This window comes from Pithys albifrons, chromosome 22, assembly GCF_047495875.1.
Source record: "Pithys albifrons albifrons isolate INPA30051 chromosome 22, PitAlb_v1, whole genome shotgun sequence".
In the NCBI taxonomy this organism is placed as follows: Eukaryota; Metazoa; Chordata; class Aves; order Passeriformes; family Thamnophilidae; genus Pithys; species Pithys albifrons.
Genome location: NC_092479.1, coordinates 3,587,652 through 3,607,645, shown reverse-complemented (window position 1 = coordinate 3,607,645; position 19,994 = coordinate 3,587,652). Strand labels below are relative to the sequence as shown.

The window sequence follows — 19,994 nt, the reverse complement described above, 5'->3', positions numbered from 1 at the left end:
CCTGTTTCCAGGACAAAATGAGTCTCAGAAGGTTCTCAGTGTGGGCCAGGTTGGATAAGGACCTTTCCTGCAGCTCAGAGTGCTGAGCCCACCCATCTCAACCCCCTTCCAGCCCACCTGCTTCAGCAACAATGCCTGAGGAAAAGGAATTGCTAAGACTTTTTCTGGAATTTCCTTTTGAAACAGAGTTCCTGAAACATCCTGGACAGATGGAAGTAAAACACTCCAGCAAATCTGCACAGAGCAAAGTCAGATTCTCCCTGCAGGAAGTTCCAGGCACTGAAAATGTGAATTATTGCAGTGAAACTAAAAGGAGAGACAGGAGGAACCCTCACAATCAGCTCCAGAAGCAACAGTTGGGCTGAGCAGGAGATGAATGGGGGTCACCTCCCAGCCCTTAGTTAAGGGAAAGAACAAAAGTGAATATTCACAAAGGTTTCTGGACTTGAGGGTTTGAGTCTTAATTAAATATTTGGAACTATGTCATTGTCACTACAGCCATTAAGGAAAGTCAGGCAATGCAAGAAAGGGGAGGAGATAATTAAAAAAGAATTAAGAATCATCATCCCAATGGCAAGGGAGAGGATAAAATCATTCACAGAGAGACTGTTCAACGTGGCACTGAAACCTCATTGTCCCACTTCAGTTCTACAGCCCCTTCTCCTTCAAAAATTAATTACACTGTAATTACACACAGCTTCTACAGTTTCAGTATTTGCACTGGTTTTGTCTGCTGTGCTGTTCTGGTGGACAGGGATCCCTTTTTTGTGCTAAAAACCTGGGCCAAGGTTTTCAAACAGGACCAATGTCACTGAGTTCAAAGTCAGAGTCAATCCCTTGCAGAAAAGGAGTGAAAGAGCCTTTCCCAGCTGGCAAATCCTCCCTGTTTTGTACAAGCAGAAGATGATTTTGTTTAACCCAACTGCTGCATCATCTCTTTCCTGTCATTATCCATTCCAAAGATTTTATGACCTTGCAATGTTTTATTTCATATCCAGGCCATCCCAGTCATTTCTGCTGGTTTTAATTCAGAATACAGAGAGCAGAGAGAAATACATCACTCAGCCCTTTAACAAGGTAACAACAGCACATTTTAGGTTTAAATCTTTAAATATGATGGGGTTTTTTTGGCTGGGAATAAGAGGGAGAAGGGTCTGAAGGGTAAAGCTCTGATTTACAATTCCCACCAGGGCCCTGCCTGGGGTCTGAACTCACCTGTACGAGTCTCCATCTCTGTTGTAGTCACACAGTAAATAGTCTTTCCCCACCACCTTGTCTCGTGCAATCTTCAGGGGCTGGTCCACAGAGGAGAGGAGATCTTCACACAGGCTGGGGACCTGAGGTTGGGAGGGAAGCACAGGGAGGGAGACATAGCAAGGTTAGAAGGGATGGCACCCCCAAGAACAGGTTGGGTTGGTAACAGCCCAAACCAGAACTCTGGAAAAAAAACAAACCAAAAAAACAAACCCCAAGCTGCACTTCAGGTACAGCACAATCCTGTGCTCCCACCTGCACGAATTCCAGATTTCATTACCCAGCCCCTGGTGAGCTCCAGCTCACCCCAACACACACACACACACACACACTGTTCACATCATGCCACAGCAGCCAGGGCAGCACTGCCCAGGAATGGTGGATAGAGGGAATATTTACAGGGCAGTGAAGAGATTGAGGGGCTGGAGCGGGGCCAGAGAAGAGCAACGAGGCTGGAGAAGGGACTGGATGTGGCTCTGAGTGTCCTCTGAAACACCTCCAGGGATGGAGAATCCAACATGTCTTGATCCAACCCCACTGTGATCACCAGCCCAGGGCACTCTGTGCCCCACTCTGTGCCCCATTCTGTGCCCTGGGCTGGTGATCACAGTGGGGTTGGATCAAGGGTTGGACTTGATGATCTCAGAGGTCTCTTCCAACCCAACTGAGAAGAGCAACGAGGCTGGAGAAGGGACTGGAGCACAAGTGCTGTGGGGAGAGGCTGAGGGAGCTGGGGGTGTTCAGCCTGGAGAAGAGGAGGCTCAGAGGTGACCTCAGCATTGTCTGGAACTCCCTGAAGGGAAGTTCTGGCCAGGTGGGGGTTGGTCTCTTCTCCCAGGCACTCAGCAATAGGACAAGGGGGCACGATGGGCTCAAGCTCTGCCAGGGGAAATTGAAGTTGGAGATCAGGAGGAAATTCTTTGCAGAGAGAGTGCTCAGGGATTGGAATGGGCTGCCCAGAGAGGGGGTGGATTCCCCATCCCTGGAGGGTTTTAACCTGAGCTTGGCCGTGGCACTGAGTGCCATGATCTGGTAAAGGGACTGGAGTTGGACCAAGGGTTGGACTTGATGATCTCAGAGGGCTTTTCCAACCCAATCCATTCTGTGATACTATGGATGGATCCAGAGCCCTCCAGGGCCTCCCTGCACTGCACAGGGAGACACACCAGCTCTTCCACCACGGCAGAGAGGCTGGGCTGAACTGCAGAGGGATGAGGCTCCTCTGCCCTGCACAGACTGAGGCACTGGGACCATCCACACGCCCCTCCCAGAGCTGCTGTTACCAAACAATTCGTGTATTGTGCATTTCCTGCTGGGAAAACATTCCAGGTTTCACTGCAGGAGAAAGGGACTAAAGCAAAACATCCTGTGAGCCCGCTGGGGTCCTTTCCCAAAGGGATCATAGGAAAACTGCCAAGTTCTTGAATGGATTGGTGACAATGTGCTAATAAAACAATTATAGAAATAACCAGTGTGAAACCTCTTCTCCATCCACTCTGCGCTGTAGAGATGAAAACCTGACTGAGAACATGAGGACAAAAGGCAATCAAGAGTGAGATTAATTATGAAGTGGTGAATTCACACCTCATAAGAAATGAAAAGGGGAGGGAAGAAAGAAAAAAGAAAACATGGAAAAAGCCTAGAGGAGAAAAAACAAATTCGGGATGCAGCAGCACTGGAATTATTTTAATGCACTGGATGGGACATAAGGGATCAAACTGCCCAAAACAAAAACATTCTTAATCCCAAAGACTGGGCAACAACTACAGAGGAGCAAACACAGATAAACCAACGTGACTGTGGAAGACCAAAACCACCATAAATGGCAAATAACAAACCAAGATTTGGTTGCCCCATCCCTGGCAACGAGGGTTATCTCTGGATGAATTTTGGCAACAAACCCTCCTGAGGGGGGCCACTCTCCCAGTTTCTGAGGGCTGTGGTTACTCTTCCAGCCCTAACAGTGAGTGCATTATATCATACACTGTCCAGGCTATAATACTGCCCTGTTTTATAATCCTCCACTGTGTCAGCTCCACAGCCACTGTCTCCTTGGTACAGACACTCCTCAGGACTCCAGGCAAACTATTCTTTTTCCCCTTCTCCTTCTTTCAGAATAAAACCCACTCATCTACTTTGGAAGGATTAGAACATTTCAACAGTATTTATAAAAAGAATGGCTATTCCAGCTGATGGAACTACTCGTGTAATTCTAATTATTGCAAAAGCACCCAAGTGTGGCACAGTTACCACAAGAATATAATTTTTATGTAATTTCTTACATCAACTCTCAACAGCTGCTTTACTTCCTAAGAATGAACTGACAGGATTTGTGCACCCTGGTCATCCTCCTCTACTCTGGGAAACTGCTGACAAGGCAAAGGCAGGAACTTGAACAGGGTAATTTGCAGCTTTAAACACTTCAGCTCCATGTTCATCAGGCTGATTCCTTCTGAAATCAGGTCCTTTGCATTCTTCTCCATGTCAAGAATTGAATCTTCTTCAAGCACTCAAAAGCCTGTTGTGAATTCAGTTTATCTTGTGATCCAACAGAGACAACTCTGCCCCAAAGGCACCTGATCCTCAGCCTGAAACAGGGAATTTGCATTCCCTGTTCTTACTAAGTTTGTTCTGTGTTAAATGGGGGCCAAAACACACTCAAGTGCCTGAGCAAATATCTCTAACAGGGAAACTGGACTCAAATTTAGAAACACAAGAATTAACCCACTCCTGAGGCCCAGCTGAAAAGCCAAGGCAGTGGTTTTGGTGCAATCACAGAATGGACTGGGTTGGAAAAGCCCTCTGAGATCATCAAGTCCAACCCTTGGTCCAACTCCAGTCCCTTTACCAGATCATGGCACTCAGTGCCACGGCCAAGCTCAGCTTAAAAACCTCCAGGGATGGGGAATCCACCCCCTCTCTGGGCAGCCCATTCCAATCCCTGAGCACTCTCTCTGCAAAGAATTTCCTCCTGATCTCCAACTTCAATTTCCCCTGGCAGAGCTTGAGCCCATCGTGCCCCCTTGTCCTATTGCTGAGTGCCTGGGAGAAGAGACCAACCCCCACCTGGCCAGAACTTCCCTTCAGGCAGTTCCAGACAGTGCTGAGGTCACCTCTGAGCCTCCTCTTCTCCAGGCTGAACACCCCCAGCTCCCTCAGCCTCTCCCCACAGCACTTGTGCTCCAGTCCCTTCTCCAGTCTCGTTGCTCTTCTCAGTTGGGTTGGAAGAGACCTCTGAGATCATCAAACCCAACCCTTGATCCAACCCCACTGTGATCACCAGCCCAGGGCACGGAGTGCCCTGGGCTGGTGATCACAGTGGGGTTGGATCAAGACATGGTGGATCAAGACATGGTTGGATCAAGACATGGTGGATTCTCCATCCCTGGAGGTGTTTCAGAGGACACTCAGAGCCACATCCAGTCCCTTCTCCAGCCTCGTTGCTCTTCTCTGGCCCCGCTCCAGCCCCTCAATCTCTTTCCTGAACTGAGGGGCCCAGAACTGAACACAACACTCAAGGTGTGGCCTCACCAACCAATCAATCCATCACTGCCCTGTAAACAAATCTCACTGGAGGGACGAGGGTTGTTTTACAAGCAAGGACTGGGCTCCCATCTCTGTTTGCACACGAGTTTCTCCCCCTCCCAGCAGTGGAAGTTCAGAGGCAGAACACAAAAATCTGCACCTTGTACCTTAACTCAGGACTGCCTTGCTGTGCACCTGTGTTTGCCCAGCCCAGACCTGCCCTCCCTGCTGGCTCTGAGCCCACCCTCACTGCAAACCAGAGGAGAGAAGAGCAGCATCTCTGGGGGTGCAGCCACAAACTGAGCCCACCCTCACTGCAAACCAGAGGAGAGAAGAGCAGCATCTCTGGAGGTGCAGCCACAAACTGAGCCCACCCTCACTGCAAACCAGAGGAGAGAAGAGCAGCATCTCTGGGGGTGCAGCCCAGGAGGAACAGCAGCATCACTGAGAAGCAACGAGCCCCTTGTGTTTGGGGGATATTTCTTTCCAAGGAGACAAACAAAGGATGAGCTGCACAAGGGAAAGGAGCCCTTCCTGGGGCACTCTGTGCTGTGTCCAACAAGGATTCTCTTGTCCTGGTAACATTATTCCCCAGCAGAGCTGCCCAGGTATGTGGGCAATGGTTTAATTAAGTCAACTGCTCTGCTATCCAGACAAATAATCACTTGTGCCAAAGGGGAAACTCTACACTTTTTGGGGGAGTGACCTCAGGCATTGGAATGGGCTGCCCAGAGAGAGGGTGGATTCCCCATCCCTGGAGGGTTTTATCCTGAGCTTGGCCGTGGCACTGAGTGCCATGATCTGGTAAAGGGACTGGAGTTGGATCAAGGGTTGGACTTGATGATCTCAGAGGTCTCTTCCAACCCAACTGAGAAGAGCAACGAGGCTGGAGAAGGGACTGGAGCACAAGTGCTGTGGGGAGAGGCTGAGGGAGCTGGGGGTGTTCAGCCTGGAGAAGAGGAGGCTCAGAGGTGACCTCAGCACTGTCTGGAACTGCCTGAAGGGAAGTTCTGGCCAGCTGGGGGTTGGTCTCTTCTCCCAGGCACTCAGCAATAGGACAAGGGGGCACGATGGGCTCAAGCTCTGCCAGGGGAAATTGAAGTTGGAGATCAGGAGGAAATTCTTTGCAGAGAGAGTGCTCAGGCATTGGAATGGGCTGCCCAGAGAGGGGGTGGATTCCCCATCCCTGGAGGTTTTTCAGCTGAGCTTGGCCGTGGCACTGAGTGCCATGATCTGGTAAAGGGACTGGAGTTGGACCAAGGGTTGGACTTGATGATCTCACAGGGCTCTTCCAACCCAATCCATTCTGTGATTCTGTGGATGTGGCACTGAGGGAGAATCCACCACATCTTGGCACACCTTCTCCAGCCCTGTTTCTGTATCCCAGCTCTCCCCCCTCAGCCTGAACAGAGTTAGGCAGGATTCCAACCAGGATTCCAGGATTCCAGGATTCCAAAGCCCACTGAGTGATCCTCACACACGTCCCCTACAAAAGACATTCAAAATACATTTTAAGGGTCTCTGACACCAGCAGGGCAGTGGCAGGAGCCTGGAAGACAAAAGGGTTTATAAATAGAAGGAGTAAGTGCTATGAAGCCAGAATTGAAATTCCCTTTTCCAGCCTCATGCCAGGAATGGAGCTGCCAGCTCCAGGCCAAGCTCGAAGCCAAGCCCCACATTAACGATTTACACACATTAATTGCTATCTCCAATTACCATCAAGATATCCAGAGGTAATCTTTGCTAGCTGGAAAAGCTCCTGCTCACAGGCACTCACCAAATGGAAAAACTGGCTCTCAACCACCAGGAATTCACTCAGGGAGCCAGAGCCCCTTTAGCCAAGGATCCCGGTGTTCAAACCCGACTGCCCATCCCACAGGCAGCAATTCCAGGGAAAACAGCAGGTCAGAGCTCAGCCTGGAGCCCACAGGGCTGTCAATGCACTTCTGCTTCCACCACCTTCTTTTTCAGCTTTCACTGAGTCTGATTTTTCTGTTTTAAACATCTCCCACCCTCCCCAGACGCTGAGCTGGGCATCTGCACTCAATTACTTTATCTCTCTCCCCGATGCCTTGCACTGCTCAGGCTCTTGGACTGCAAACACAGAAAGCTCCAGCCACATTCTCATGTTCTTTATGGCCTGTGCAGCCCAAGCAGTGCAGTTTGCCTGGGGATAAATCCTCTAACTTCATTTATCTTCCCTCACTGAAGGCACAGGAGCAGATTTGGGACTTGCCTGGGGGCTCACACGAAGCAAAGTCCTGATTCCTGTTCCAGTATTTCAAAACCTTAAAGTTTATACATTTTAAGATTCATCACAGTGGGATTTTTCTAAAAAGCAACACATTCTACTAAAAATACTCCAGCATTCTCCTGTGATGAGAAAGCAGAGCTGATCACCTCCCAGATCTTTGATTGCAAACAGAGCCTTGAAAAACACCCAGCAAAGTTCCTGAGTGCTGTGTCTGTAACTGTTGCTGTGATTCTTCCATGGCAGCATCACTTGGTTCTGCTCTTAAGCAAGTGCTCAGTTTTGGGAATGTTGTTCCAATACCAGTCCTACTGGGAGGAGAGAGGGAGAAAGTCATGGCTGTGAGCAAACACTGCTGTCCTCTCCTGGAGAACCTGCCTGTCCTTGTGGTGACAATGAATCCCTGTCCCCACTCCATGTCCTTTTGGTGGGGATGAATCCCTGTCCCCACTCCATGTCCTCTTGGAGAGGAGGAATCCCTGTCCTCACTCCATGTCCTTTTGGTGACAATGAATCCCTGTCCTCTCTCCATGTCCTTGTGGTGGGGACAAATCCCTGTTCCCACTCCATGTCCTCTTGGAGAGGATGAATCCCTGTCCCCACTCCATGTGCTGTTGGAGAGGATCATTCCCTGTCCCCACTCCATGTCCTGTTGGAGAGGATCATTCCCTGTCCCCACTCCATGTCCTCCTGGAGAGGATCATTCCCTGTCCCCACTCCATATCCTCCTGGAGAGGATCATTCCCTGTCCCCACTCCATGTCCTCCTGGAGAGGATCATTCCCTGTCCCCACTCCATGTCCTCCTGGAGAGGATCATTTCCTGTCCCCACTTCATGTCCTCCTGGAGAGGATCATTTCCTGTCCCCACTCCATGTCCTCCTGGAGAGGATCATTCCCTGTCCCCACTCCATGTCCTGTTGGAGAGGATCATTCCCTGTCCCCACTCCATGTCCTCCTGGAGAGGATCATTCCCTGTCCCCACCCCATGCCAACCATCTGATCCTCCCAATCAGCCTCCCTGCAGTTTCCATCTCATTTATCTTGTTCACACCCAGGCAAACATCCAAATGAAACACTCAGCAGGAAACTGGTGCCTGCAGAAGGAGCTGCTTGACTTTTACCAGGACTGAGGGCACACCAGGTGCCACACTCCAGCCAAAGCCACCAAGGGAACCTGTCACAGACCCCCGTTTGCTGCACGTGCAAGTCCAGCTCCACTTTCCTCCTTTCCCACGGTGTGCCAGGGGAGGTGCCAGCAGAACATCCCCCACAAGGACTCTGGGGTTGCCCAGAGGTGTCCCAGGAAGGATCCTCCACTGCAGCACTGCCCAAAACTGATCCCTGATCCCTTTCTGGGGTTTCTCTTGGAGAGGAACAGCTGAAAGTACAAGGGGACTGACTCACAGGACAACTGATCTTGAGGAAGACAATCCCCTTGGACTGTTCTCGTCTCCCAGTTCCCACAGGAGCTCTGTGGAAAATTAATCTAATTTAAATTAGTTGTCCTTGAAAAGGTACCTGCCTACCCCAAACTCTTTCTGTACAGACTGTGAACTCCTTCAGAGCTGCACCCTGAGAGCCCCTGAGCAGGGTATTTACAAATAACGGCTCATTGAATCCCAAGCAGAGCATTCCATGCCAAGGCCCGTTTCCAGCACAGCTTCTTTCAGCCAGGACTTCAGGAGGGCTGTGATTGACAAGGTCTCTAATGAACTCTAATTGAAGACCCAGCAGCCTAAAAAACTCAACAACAGATGTGGTGAAAGGGCAAACCACAAACTGCTTTCCTAATGAATGCAAAGTGTCTGGGCTGATGAGGGCCAGTGACCCAAAAATTCTCTTTTTCCACCCACCCTTTTACTTCATGTTCAAGTTTGGGCAGTTTCCTGTGTCAGCACAACACTTGGGGGCACTCCTGGACAGTCCTGCACACACTCCACGTGTTCAGATGGCCACCAAGGTGCTCTTTTATGAGTAAAGCAGCAGAACATGGCTTTGATGGAGTAAGAGGGACCTTAGGGAGGGACCTCAGCGTGGCCACCCTTCCCAGCAGGAATACCAGCCTAGGAGAGGTTTTAAGCTCCCAGAGGGCAGGTTTAGATGGGATATTGGGAAGGAATTCCTGGCTGTGAGGGTGGGCAGGCCCTGGCACAGCTTGCCCAGAGAAGTTGTGGCTGCCCCATCCCTGGAAGTGTCCAAGGCCAGGCTGGACAGGGCTTGGAGCAACCTGGGATAGTGAAAGGTGTCCCTGCTCAGATCAGGGATGGAACAAGATGGGCTTTAAGATCCAAAGCCATTCTGGGATTCTGATTCTAGGAAGGAGATGCAGTTTCTCAGAGTGTTAGTTTTGGAAAACTCTGGACATACAAAGACATTTCTATGTCATCTTCTGTCCTCTCAATTTGCAAGCAGCAAACCACGAGTTTGGGGATTGAGTTCTATAAACTCTGGCCAGCTGAGCTGCAAAGCAGACCTGAAGTGATAACCTAAACCTCACCCCAGGAGGGAAACCCAGCACAAGGACACCCAGAAGTCAGGGACCACCTTTCATTAATTCTGCCCCAACTTTAATGAACCTGCTCATGCTCATCCTGCATTGGGAGTCTGACCTTCTGCTCCAAGGAGGTTCTTGTCTGGTAATGGCACAGGAAACAGAGTCAAAACATCAGCTGTGGAGGTTTGGATGAAAAATGTCAAAAAAAAGGTCGAAAAACTATTTGCTTGAGTCTGGCTTGTGATGTGTTTGGAACTATCACAGGGGGCAAAGCACACTCTGCTCCTGCCTGAGCAGCTCAGACTTCAGCAGGGCAGGCTGTGGCTGCAGAGCAGGTTCACAGATGTCCCAACAACAAAGAAATCAGACTGGATTTAACAGGTTATTTCATCTGTGCCCCAGAGAAGGGACAGAGTGACTGGGAGTCACACAGACCTTCTAACAAGCCCCAAACCAGGCTGGTTCAGGTTACACTCACAATATGAGAAGGAGCCCAGCGAGGCTGTGAGGCTGTTGCTGATGGAAAGCACGGAGAGCACTAATGAGCACCATCCAGGAGTAATTCCAGCATTTAGAGGTACCCAGCAATTTTCTGAGTCATTAAAGAACCCTCACAGCAATTACCCAGCCAAGCTTCCCATGGATCCCAAACAACTCCCTGCTCTGAGGGCTCCCAGGAGCTGCTCAAACCCTGGTGTCGTTCAGGCCTCCCAATTCCATCAGAAAACCAACCATGTTACACCAGATCAGATCAGGGAGTGAGTTCCTTGTGTCCTCCCTCCAGCAACAGCCACAGAAACGATGCTTTGGGCTGCCAAGAGTTTTGGTGGCACAGATGAAGCCAATCACTGAAGGGTTTCAAGAAAGGGAAATAATCCCTTCCTGCAGGGAATCATTTCTTTCCTGCCCCCCAGAGCCTTCTTACCTGTTCCTTTGCTTATGGAAGGAAAAGAATTCCTTAAGACTTGGATAAATTTAAGTCAGCCACAACTTTCTAACCATAGTTTACCAACCATGTAGGAACAGACATGCCCAACCAAACCTTTACCTGCTGCACACAGAGATGACAAACAGCTCAGACACAATTTCAGCTGTTTAATTGAGGCACCAGTTCAAACAGCTCTTAATCTGCAGCACCACCAGATTTTTGGGGTGTCTCAGGCAAGGTTTGGCAGCACCACACAAAATGCAGACCTGCCACAGGAAGGGATGTTAATTCTCACTGGAGAGACACAAAGAGCTGAATTCAAAGGTCTAACAGGTCTGTTCCAGTCTCTGTGTCCTGCCTGCACAGCTTAGGTCAGAAATCAGCCACGTCTTTAGACTGGACAATAGAAACAAGTTTTTCCAGTAGGAGGTTCTGTAGAGATTTAATCCATATTTCAGCAACACCTTCAGTTCCCCAGAGGCCACTGTGCCACCCACTGTTTTAAGGGACAGTTCCCACTTACCAGGCTAAAAGTGCAACTAAATCCTGTGCAACCTGTAATGCCCTAAAAATCCTTTTTGTTTCCTTCACCAGTGTTTTACTGGAGAACAAGAGTTCCAGGGCAAGCAGCAAACAGGTATTGGGTACAAGATGGTTGTTCAGCTTTGGGGTTTTGACACCTGATGGAGCATAAACTATCACGACATGTGGGGGTTCTCCAGCCCCCCCGGGCTCTGTCACAGCCTCACAGGGCTCTTGGTGTGTGGGGTGGCACAGCCACTGCCCCTCCCACAGCAGGTTGTTTGCCAGGAGACAATACCCAGGGACCAGGCCTGGTTCCAGCTTTAACAGCAGCCTCCAACCTGGCCAGGAGTTCATTAAGAGACCTGCTAATGACCCTCCATCCCCAAGTGTCCCTGCACAAACATGCAGATTCCTGACATCGCTCAGGCAATTGTATGGCAAAAAAAACACAAGGGGACAAACAAACCACCACCCCTCTGAGATGCCTCAGGGAATGTTCTCACACCTCAGAGCTTTGGCCCAGCCCCGGAACTCACCAGGTCGATGAGGTCGCTGAGATTCTTCTCGATCTGCTGCGGAGGCAGACGCCTCATCAAATCCAAGGCACAGTCCAGCTGCTGGTCACTCTGCAGGGACAAGAACAGCCTCTGTCACCACCTGTGTGGGTCACACAGCAAACCCCCCACACACACAGCCTGCTCACTCCTCAGATGGAAGTTTCCAGTTCTAAGCAGCAGCATGGTTTGTATTAATACAGTAAAATTCGGTGTATTTGATGGTGGATTGTTGACTTGGCATTGAGGAGTCCAGTCCTCACCTCCCCAGAAACTGCCTCCAACATTCGGGCAAGTGTTTAATGTGCTGGTTTGCCACATTATCTCAATGATAACCTGGGTAGGGAACTGAAAGTTCCTCCTCCCACAGCAGGTTTAGCCCTTCCTGGTTTGCACTGATCAGCCTGAGATAACCAGTACCCAAGATAAACTCTGCTCCAATCCAGAGCTCTCCCTCCCACCTTGAGCTTTATCAGAAACCAGGATGAAACACACACAAAGCAAGATCCACTGTTTCCTTCTTCCTGTAAACCCCACACCCAAACCTGCCTGTGGCTGAGAGACTTTCAGAGAAATCACAGCAACATTCCCCAAAGGACTCACACAAATTCTGACACACACAAACCACCCTCAAACTGCAGAGTCAGAAAACACGCCCCAAACAAACATTACCACAGACCCTGAGGAGCTGAACCACAGCCCTGGAACGACCTTCAGCTTCCTCTTCACCAACACACACAAACAGCCACCTTCCTGCAGGCCTAAGAACACCCAAAGCTGCACCAGTTCCTTTGCTCACAGTCAAGTGAAGCACAACCACCAGTTGGATTTCACTGTTCCTCCCCTCCCTTTTTTTTCCCTTGGCCATTTCTACCCACCCAAATACAAGCTCAGCTTTAACTTCACCCTCCTGTGCTCTGCCAAGCCCCAAAAGTTTTATGTGATAACTTCACCATCCTGTGCTCTGCCAAGCCCCAAAAGTTTTATGTGATAACTTCACCCCCCTGTGCTCTGCCAAGCCCCAAAAGTTTTATTCAACAAGAGCTTCAACACCAAGGCAGTTCCATTACAACATCATTCAAAGCAGCACCCCCAGGACAGGGAGAAACAGGAAGCAAAACTTCCTGCAATTAAGCTCCACCTCAGGAATGAGGAAAGGAAGGAGAGCCTGGTTTAGGGGATGGACATCCCTCAGGAAACTGTTCCTAAAGGTCCTGCCTTTCACCAGCCAAAGCCAAACACTCACACCTGGGCTGGGAGATGTGTTTGTTCCTCCACCAGCTCAGGTCAGAGAACAGCTTTGCACAACATTCCAGCCCTGCAGCCAGGTCAGGCATCACCCCCAGAAACCTGCAGGGCCTGCTGGAGGTCTCAGCACCTGCTGCCACTGAAGGACCAGCCAAGTAAAGTGCAGAAACCCACCCAAACCTCTGGAACACCTGGATAATGGGACAAGCTAATAACAATGGGACAAATAATGGGAAAGAGATTGAGGGGCTAGAGCGGGGCCAGAGAAGAGCAACGAGGCTGGAGAAGGGACTGGATGTGGCACTGAGTGTCCTCTGAAACACCTCCAGGGATGGAGAATCCACCATGTCTTGATCCAATCCCACCATGTCTTGATCCAACCCCACTGTGATCACCAGCCCAGGGCACGGAGTGCCCTGGGCTGGTGATCACAGTGGGGTTGGATCAAGGGTTGGGTTTGATGATCTCAGAGGTCTCTTCCAACCCAAGTGGGAAGAGCAACGAGGCTGGAGAAGGGACTGGAGCACAAGTGCTGTGGGGAGAGGCTGAGGGAGCTGGGGGTGTTCAGCCTGGAGAAGAGGAGGCTCAGAGGTGACCTCAGCACTGTCTGGAACTGCCTGAAGGGAAGTTCTGGCCAGGTGGGGGTTGGTCTCTTCTCCCAGGCACTCAGCAATAGGACAAGGGGGCACGATGGGCTCAAGCTCTGCCAGGGGAAATTGAAGTTGGAGATCAGGAGGAAATTCTTTGCAGAGAGAGTGCTCAGGGATTGGAATGGGCTGCCCAGAGAGGGGGTGGATTCCCCATCCCTGGAGGGTTTTAACTGAGCTTGGCCGTGGCACTGAGTGCCATGATCTGGTAAAGGGACTGGAGTTGGACCAAGGGTTGGACTTGATCTCAGAGGTCTTTTCCACCCCAATCAATTCTATGATTCTACAATTCTAAGCAAACCCTCAGCTGAAATCAGTCAGGAGTGAAGCAAGTTATCACCCTGGAGAGGGACCCCAAATTCCTGCTTGAACTATCACCACAATCATGCACAGAACTGACACCCAGTTCAGAACTTTTCATTCATCATCTGATGTCCATGGGAAGGGAAACTACTCCCTTTCTGCTCTCAGACCCCAAGGGAAGGAGCTCTTTGGATGGCCTGGGCCTGCCCAGCTCCTGCAGCCAAGGATTGTCTCCACCTCCTGCTATCTCTTATGTCCAGGAAGGAAAGCTGGAACTTGGTCACAGGGTCGTGTTCCTCACTTGTGGATCATGGGAATGCTGATGGAAGAGCTCCATCCTCCTATGCCAGCTGGAATTGTTTAACAGCCCAAAAAGCCTGGAAAGGGTGTTAAAAACCAGCACTAGAGCTGCAACCCCAGAGTAAGTGTTTTACACCGAGGCAATTTTGAAATAAATACACTGAAGGAAGCAAATCTCTATTTCCAGTGTTTATGGATTAACCAAGAGACTTGGTCTGACTGTTTTTATACAATATATTCAATAACAGCAGTAAAATGTCATGAGCCAGACTGTTCAAGGCAGAGATTCTCAAAGGGGTTCAGACACAGCTGGCAATGGAAAAACAAAAATATTCCAGCAAATACTAACAGTGTATTTTCCTGGTATCAAGGAGGCAAAAGCAAGGCTGAGCAGGAGGACTCCAGATTCTTGCAGAGCACTCAGTAATTAAACAGCTTGCCAGCAGATCTCCTAAAGCACCAAATGAAGGCAGGGTGTGCTGTAGCCCTGTCCCTAAATCCGTGGGTACACAGCCACTTTCATCTGGCATAAATCCAGTGGGAATGGTCAAAAAGGCAGCACAAAGGCAGATTACAGGGCAAAGGGTTCCCTGGGGCATTGGACACATTTGGGACATCCTATTTCAGGACTGAAGGGGTAATTCTACCAAGACCTTCTGGTTCTGGTGAAGGGAAGGTTTAAAAACCAGGTGTGTGGTCAAACACATCCTTGGGTTCAGACACATCCCTGGGCTCAGACACATCCCTGGGCTCAGACAAACACATCCTGGGATTCTGACACATCCACAGGTTCCAGACACATCCCCTTGGGTTCCAACACAACCCTGGGCTCAGACACATCCCAGGGTTCCAGACACATCCCCTTGGGTTCCAGACACATCCCGGGGTTCCAGAGACATCTCCTTGGGTTCCAGACACATCCCAGGGTTCCAGACACATCCCCTTGGGTTCCAGACACATCCCAGGGTTCCAGAGACATCTCCTTGGGTTCCAGGTTCCAACACAACCCTGAGCTCAAACACATCCTGGGTTCAAACAAACACATCCCCTTGGGTTTCAGACACATCCCGGGGTTCCAGACACATCTCCTTGGATTCAGACACATCCCGGGGTTCCAGACACATCCTCTTGGGTTCCAGACACATCCCGGGGTTCCAGACACATCTCCTTGGGTTCCAGACACATCCCTTTGGGTTCCAGACACATCCCTTTGGGTTCCAGACACACCCCCTTGGGTTCCAGACACATCCCCTTGGGTTCCAGACACATCCCCTTGGGTTCCAGACACATCTCCTTGGGTTCCAGACACATCCCGGGGTTCAGACACATCCCCTTGGGTTCCAGACACATCCTCTTGGGTTCCAGACACATCCCTTTGGGTTCCAGACACATCCCCTTGGGTTCAAACAGATCCTGGGGTTCCAGACACATCCCAGGATTCCAGGTTCCAACACAACCCTGGGCTCAAACACATCCTGGGTTCAAACAAACACATCCCCTTGGGTTTCAGACACATCCCGGGGTTCCAGACACATCCCAGGGTTCCAGACACATCTCCCTGGGTTCCAGACACATCCCAGGGTTCCAGACACATTCCGGGGTTCAGACTGTGCCCAGCTGAAGGACATGGCAGAGCTGGAGGCACTTCCAGAGGGACAGGAGCCACATCCCAGGTGCCAGAAGCAGCAGCACAGAGTTCCCTGATGTACAGGAGGTGCTGCCACTGCAGTTCTGAGACTTGCACAGTGTTGGTGGCACTGAAACCCCCCCAGAGCCCTCACACACCCCGGGGACAGGAAGGTGCTCTCTGGGGACTCAGGACATGCCACCCACCCCACCAGGGCTGCCCCAACTTCTCCACTTCACCTGCCCTGGGTTTCCACTTGCTTAATTCTCCTGTAAAATCCCAGACTGAAGGCCAGGATTCTCCCCAGACCTCCAGACAAAGCATTTCGGTGGAATTTCTGCCTTTGGCCATGGAGAGGCTGACAAGGCCCTGCTCCCCGGGCAGGTGCTCAGACAGGCTGTCTCCAGGCCGGGCTGCTCCCCAAGCCAAGCTCTTTGAGGTTTCTGAGCTTAATGAGCTGAGTGTTTACTCGATAGGAGGTCGTTCTGCACCATTCCTGCTCCATCCAGCCCAGAACTCCCGCGGAGGAGCAGAGGGTTCAATCAGAAAGTCTAAATGAAGTTTTATTACAGCTGAAGTCACTGAAGGATTTAGAGATCACAAGAGCCTCAAAGACTGAAAATATTAGCTTAGATGAAAGCTCTTTAATAACCTCCCTCTAAAGAAGTTTGACTATCTAGAATCTTCACTTAAGCACCTGCTGGAGCATTCCCATGGCACCACCACAGGGGAAAAAGGTTATGTCCATAGTTATGTTTCAGCTTCCTTGGCCTGCATTTCCTCCTCACTCCCTTTGCTGATTTCCACAAGAAAAACCCTCTCACAACAGCCACAGGTCTCTGGTCCTTGAGGCACTCTGTGCTAAAGAAAGCTCAAATCAGGAAAAATAGTGCTTAAAATAAAAAAAAAATTTACCTGTATAAATGTGGATTTGTGGGATTTGTGTAGGGGCACAGCTGTGTGTTTTAATGGGTATGGACAGATGTCATTGAACACAGAAAACACAAATTAAACAACCCCAGGGAGTCACTACAGGTACAGAAACCACAAAAACTGAAAGGGGCAAAGAGCTGAAATTCCTTTTAAAAACTGAAAGGGGCAAAGAGCTGAAATTCCTTTCAAAAACTGAAAGGGGCAAAGAGCTGAAATTCCTTTTAAAAACTGAAAGGGGCAAAGAGCTGAAATTCCTTTTAAAAACTGGAAGGGGCAAAGAGCTGAAATTCCTTTTAAAAACTGAAAGGGGCAAAGAGCTGAAATTCCTTTTAAAAACTGAAAGGGGCAAAAGAGCTGAAATTCCTTTTAAAAACTGGAAGGGGAAAAGAGCTGACCTTCCTTTTGCCTCCCACTCCTCATGTGCCCCAAAGCACACTGGGCTGAGGGGGACAGGGCACAGGAATATCCCTGCCTGGAATAAAGTGCTGATCCCAGGAAAGAGGAGCTGGGCAGGCCCAGCCCAGCCCTGCAGCAGCTCCTGGTGCAGCTGCCACAGCCCTGGCACCAACCCCAGACTGCAGAGGGGGCACCAACCCAGCCCAGGGTGCAGAACTGTGTCCTGATGCAGGAGCTGTTCCACCCCAAGATCCACATCCAGAGTCTTCCCCTGCAACACGAGTGACACTTGTTTGCTCTCCCCAGCAGGACCAGCACTCTGGGGAGTTACTGCAAGTGCTGGGCACTTTAAATTACACATCCACACTGGCATCTCACTGTACATGCTCAGAGAAACTCACAGGCTTTATTCCCAACTCTCCACTGCCAGTTCCCTGATCACATTCCATGTTCTACCAGGGCTTACACAGACCTGCAGCTCTCCCCATTTCACAGCCATTCCCCTTGAAAGCAGGTTAAAGATCCATTTAAAGCTCCCACCCTTCCAGCCAGCAGGGATTTGCTCCTGAATTTTATCACAAAAGCCCCGTGGATTTAATTCCCTGTCCCTCACACCTTTGCTGGGATGAGTCCTGCTCACTGAACTGTTATTGCAGAGCATGAACAGAGCTGGGCTGTGTCTCCAAAACAAAACCCAGGCTGGGTTCACTACTGCCTGTTTCTGTAGTGACTCTGCTCAGGGGTAACTCCTGAGCCATCTCAGAGCTGCTCCAGTGGCAGCTTCTCCCAGTTTAGCCCTTTCTGGGAATCAGGCACTTGGGCCACCAACCTTTTTCCATCCAAACAACACAACACTTCCACTCGGGGCATGGCTGTGCTGCTGCCAACCCCTTTTTCCACCTGGGACACCAGCTGAGAACAACTGGGTGACCTACAAATTGTGCAGTAATTAAGGTGAAAAGGCCACACAATTGATGTAACAGATAAAACAAAGGTTTTTGAGGTGCTTCACACCCAAGTTTTGCTCAAGACTGGCATCTGAGAGGTTATCTGAAGGAGGAGGAGGCATCTCAGTGTTCAGAGAACAGACATGAGACCAAACCCTGGAGACACCAAAACCAGAACACCTCTCAATGCCCCTTGGAGAAACCACACACCACTTCACTTTGGCCACTGGGCAGTTCACAGGCAAAGTATCTTCACAGATTAACCCAGGGCCAGAAATCCACAACCAGCAAACGACTCTTTCCTTCCTTTCCTGCTGCAGACATTCCCCAGATTGTAAATCATATTATTTCCTGTTAGTTCTCCCAACAGGAATGTCTGACTAACATTTCAGCTTTGTGGCACTACAACAATAAGATTTTTAATTGAAACACATGCCCAGCTTCCCCTCCTGCTTGTTCCTTCAATCCCTGCCAACCTCCCGAGCTCCAAAGGCAGAGATTCCCTTTTCCCACTACACAACACTGCTGGAAGCTGCAGCAGAGGGTTGAATTATTGTAACCCCTGGGCAATACAAAGTACAGCAGCATGTGAAGTTGCAGGGCTCCCTTCTCAGCTGTCAGCATTCACTTCTGAGGATGTTGGATGGGAAGGGGAGTAACTGTCAGACCTGGGAGGCCCCAGACATGTCCTGCACTCCTGACGTTTCCATCAGCTGTGCTTTCTCCTCACAATCTGTTTCTCTGCATTTGTTTCCCCTGACTATGAACCCTCCTCTGGCAGATCCCCTGCAAACCCACCTGTAATGGGCTCATAAATCAGGGCTCTGCCAGCAAGGTGTGCTGGGGGAGAGAAGGCAATAAAGGCAATAAAACCTGAGCAGAGACTGTGCTGTGCACAGCCACGACAGGTCAAAGATTATGAAAAGAACAAGACACTGATGCAGAATTCATCCTCCTCCTGCTGAGCTGCTTCTCCCTTTGTCCTTTTTGGCTGGGATGGCACCCCGTGGCTCTCAGCACCTCCCACCCCTCTGACCACCCATGTCCAGCCCCACTGGCCGTGGCCAGGACCCAACACCCAACTGGGGACACTGCCCATGCCACGAATACCAAGTGAGGAGGATTAAAGATTAAAATAAAAGCCAGAAGTGGTGGCTCAGAGGCTTTAGCAGAGGCTGCTGTCCTGTCTCTCCCAGCTCCCCTGTAATCTGTATTTATTTACAGAGCAATTGCACCAGTCACGGCACAGCTTTGGAGTCAGTGGGTGCTCCTCAAAGGTTCCCCTGCACAACATGATTTGTTCCACTCTGCTCTGCTCCAACTTTTACACACAATTAATTGAGCACAAAGCAGCACTGGCCCCAATTAATGACTGCAAACACTTTCACAGCTTGTTTTCTAAGCTCAAGTCAGTGTTGCACACATTGCAAATGCACCTGCAGGGTGGCCAAAATCATGAGGGGTCTGCCCTAAACCTCAACTTTCTGTTCTGTATCACTGCAGGAATCCAACACACACACACCCTGCAGACACACAGAGCCCAGGAGGGATCCATTCCTTGAGGAGGCTCTCCAGGAACGAGGAACTCCCTCCCACATCTGCTCTGGAGTCTCACACAGGGGAACTCAAATAACCCCTAGGAAGGGGAGCCAGGGGGGCAGCTTGGCTTTCCCTGGCACCACTCTGGGTGACACCAGACACTTGTCACCACTCTGGGTCACACACAACTGTGGCAGGGCCTGGGCAGACTAAAGAAGCAGCACTGGACCTGCTACCAGAGAGACCTTCCCCTCCAGACAAGCTCAGTGTTTTCCCAAATCCTTTACCTTTAGGCAGCTCTTCACAGAATCCCAGACTATTCTGAGTTGGAAGGACCCACAAGGATCATCAAGTCCAACTCTTAAGTCAATGCCCCAAACAGGGGACTGAACCCATGACCTTGGTGTTATTACAAGTTTTAACCAACTGAGCTGATCTCAGGGTCTTCCAAGCACCCTTTCCATCAGATGTTGGATCTGACTTCCCTTCCTCATTCCCACTTCCAGAACAGGCCACAGGACA

The 19,994-nt window shown here is 50.2% G+C and overlaps 1 protein-coding gene across 2 annotated transcripts in view; it reads right to left on the bottom strand.

Moving 5' to 3' along the window:
- Positions 1-19,994, bottom strand: part of CAPZB (capping actin protein of muscle Z-line subunit beta) — a 63,161-nt gene that overhangs the window by 29,729 nt on the left and 13,438 nt on the right. For both annotated transcript variants that reach the window (XM_071575546.1, XM_071575545.1), the window contains exons 2-3: positions 11,515-11,604; positions 1,216-1,337 (exon numbers count right to left, since the gene is read on the bottom strand). In XM_071575546.1, coding sequence (XP_071431647.1) covers positions 1,216-1,337; positions 11,515-11,604 — 212 coding nt within the window. The remainder of the gene's footprint in view (positions 1-1,215; positions 1,338-11,514; positions 11,605-19,994) is intronic.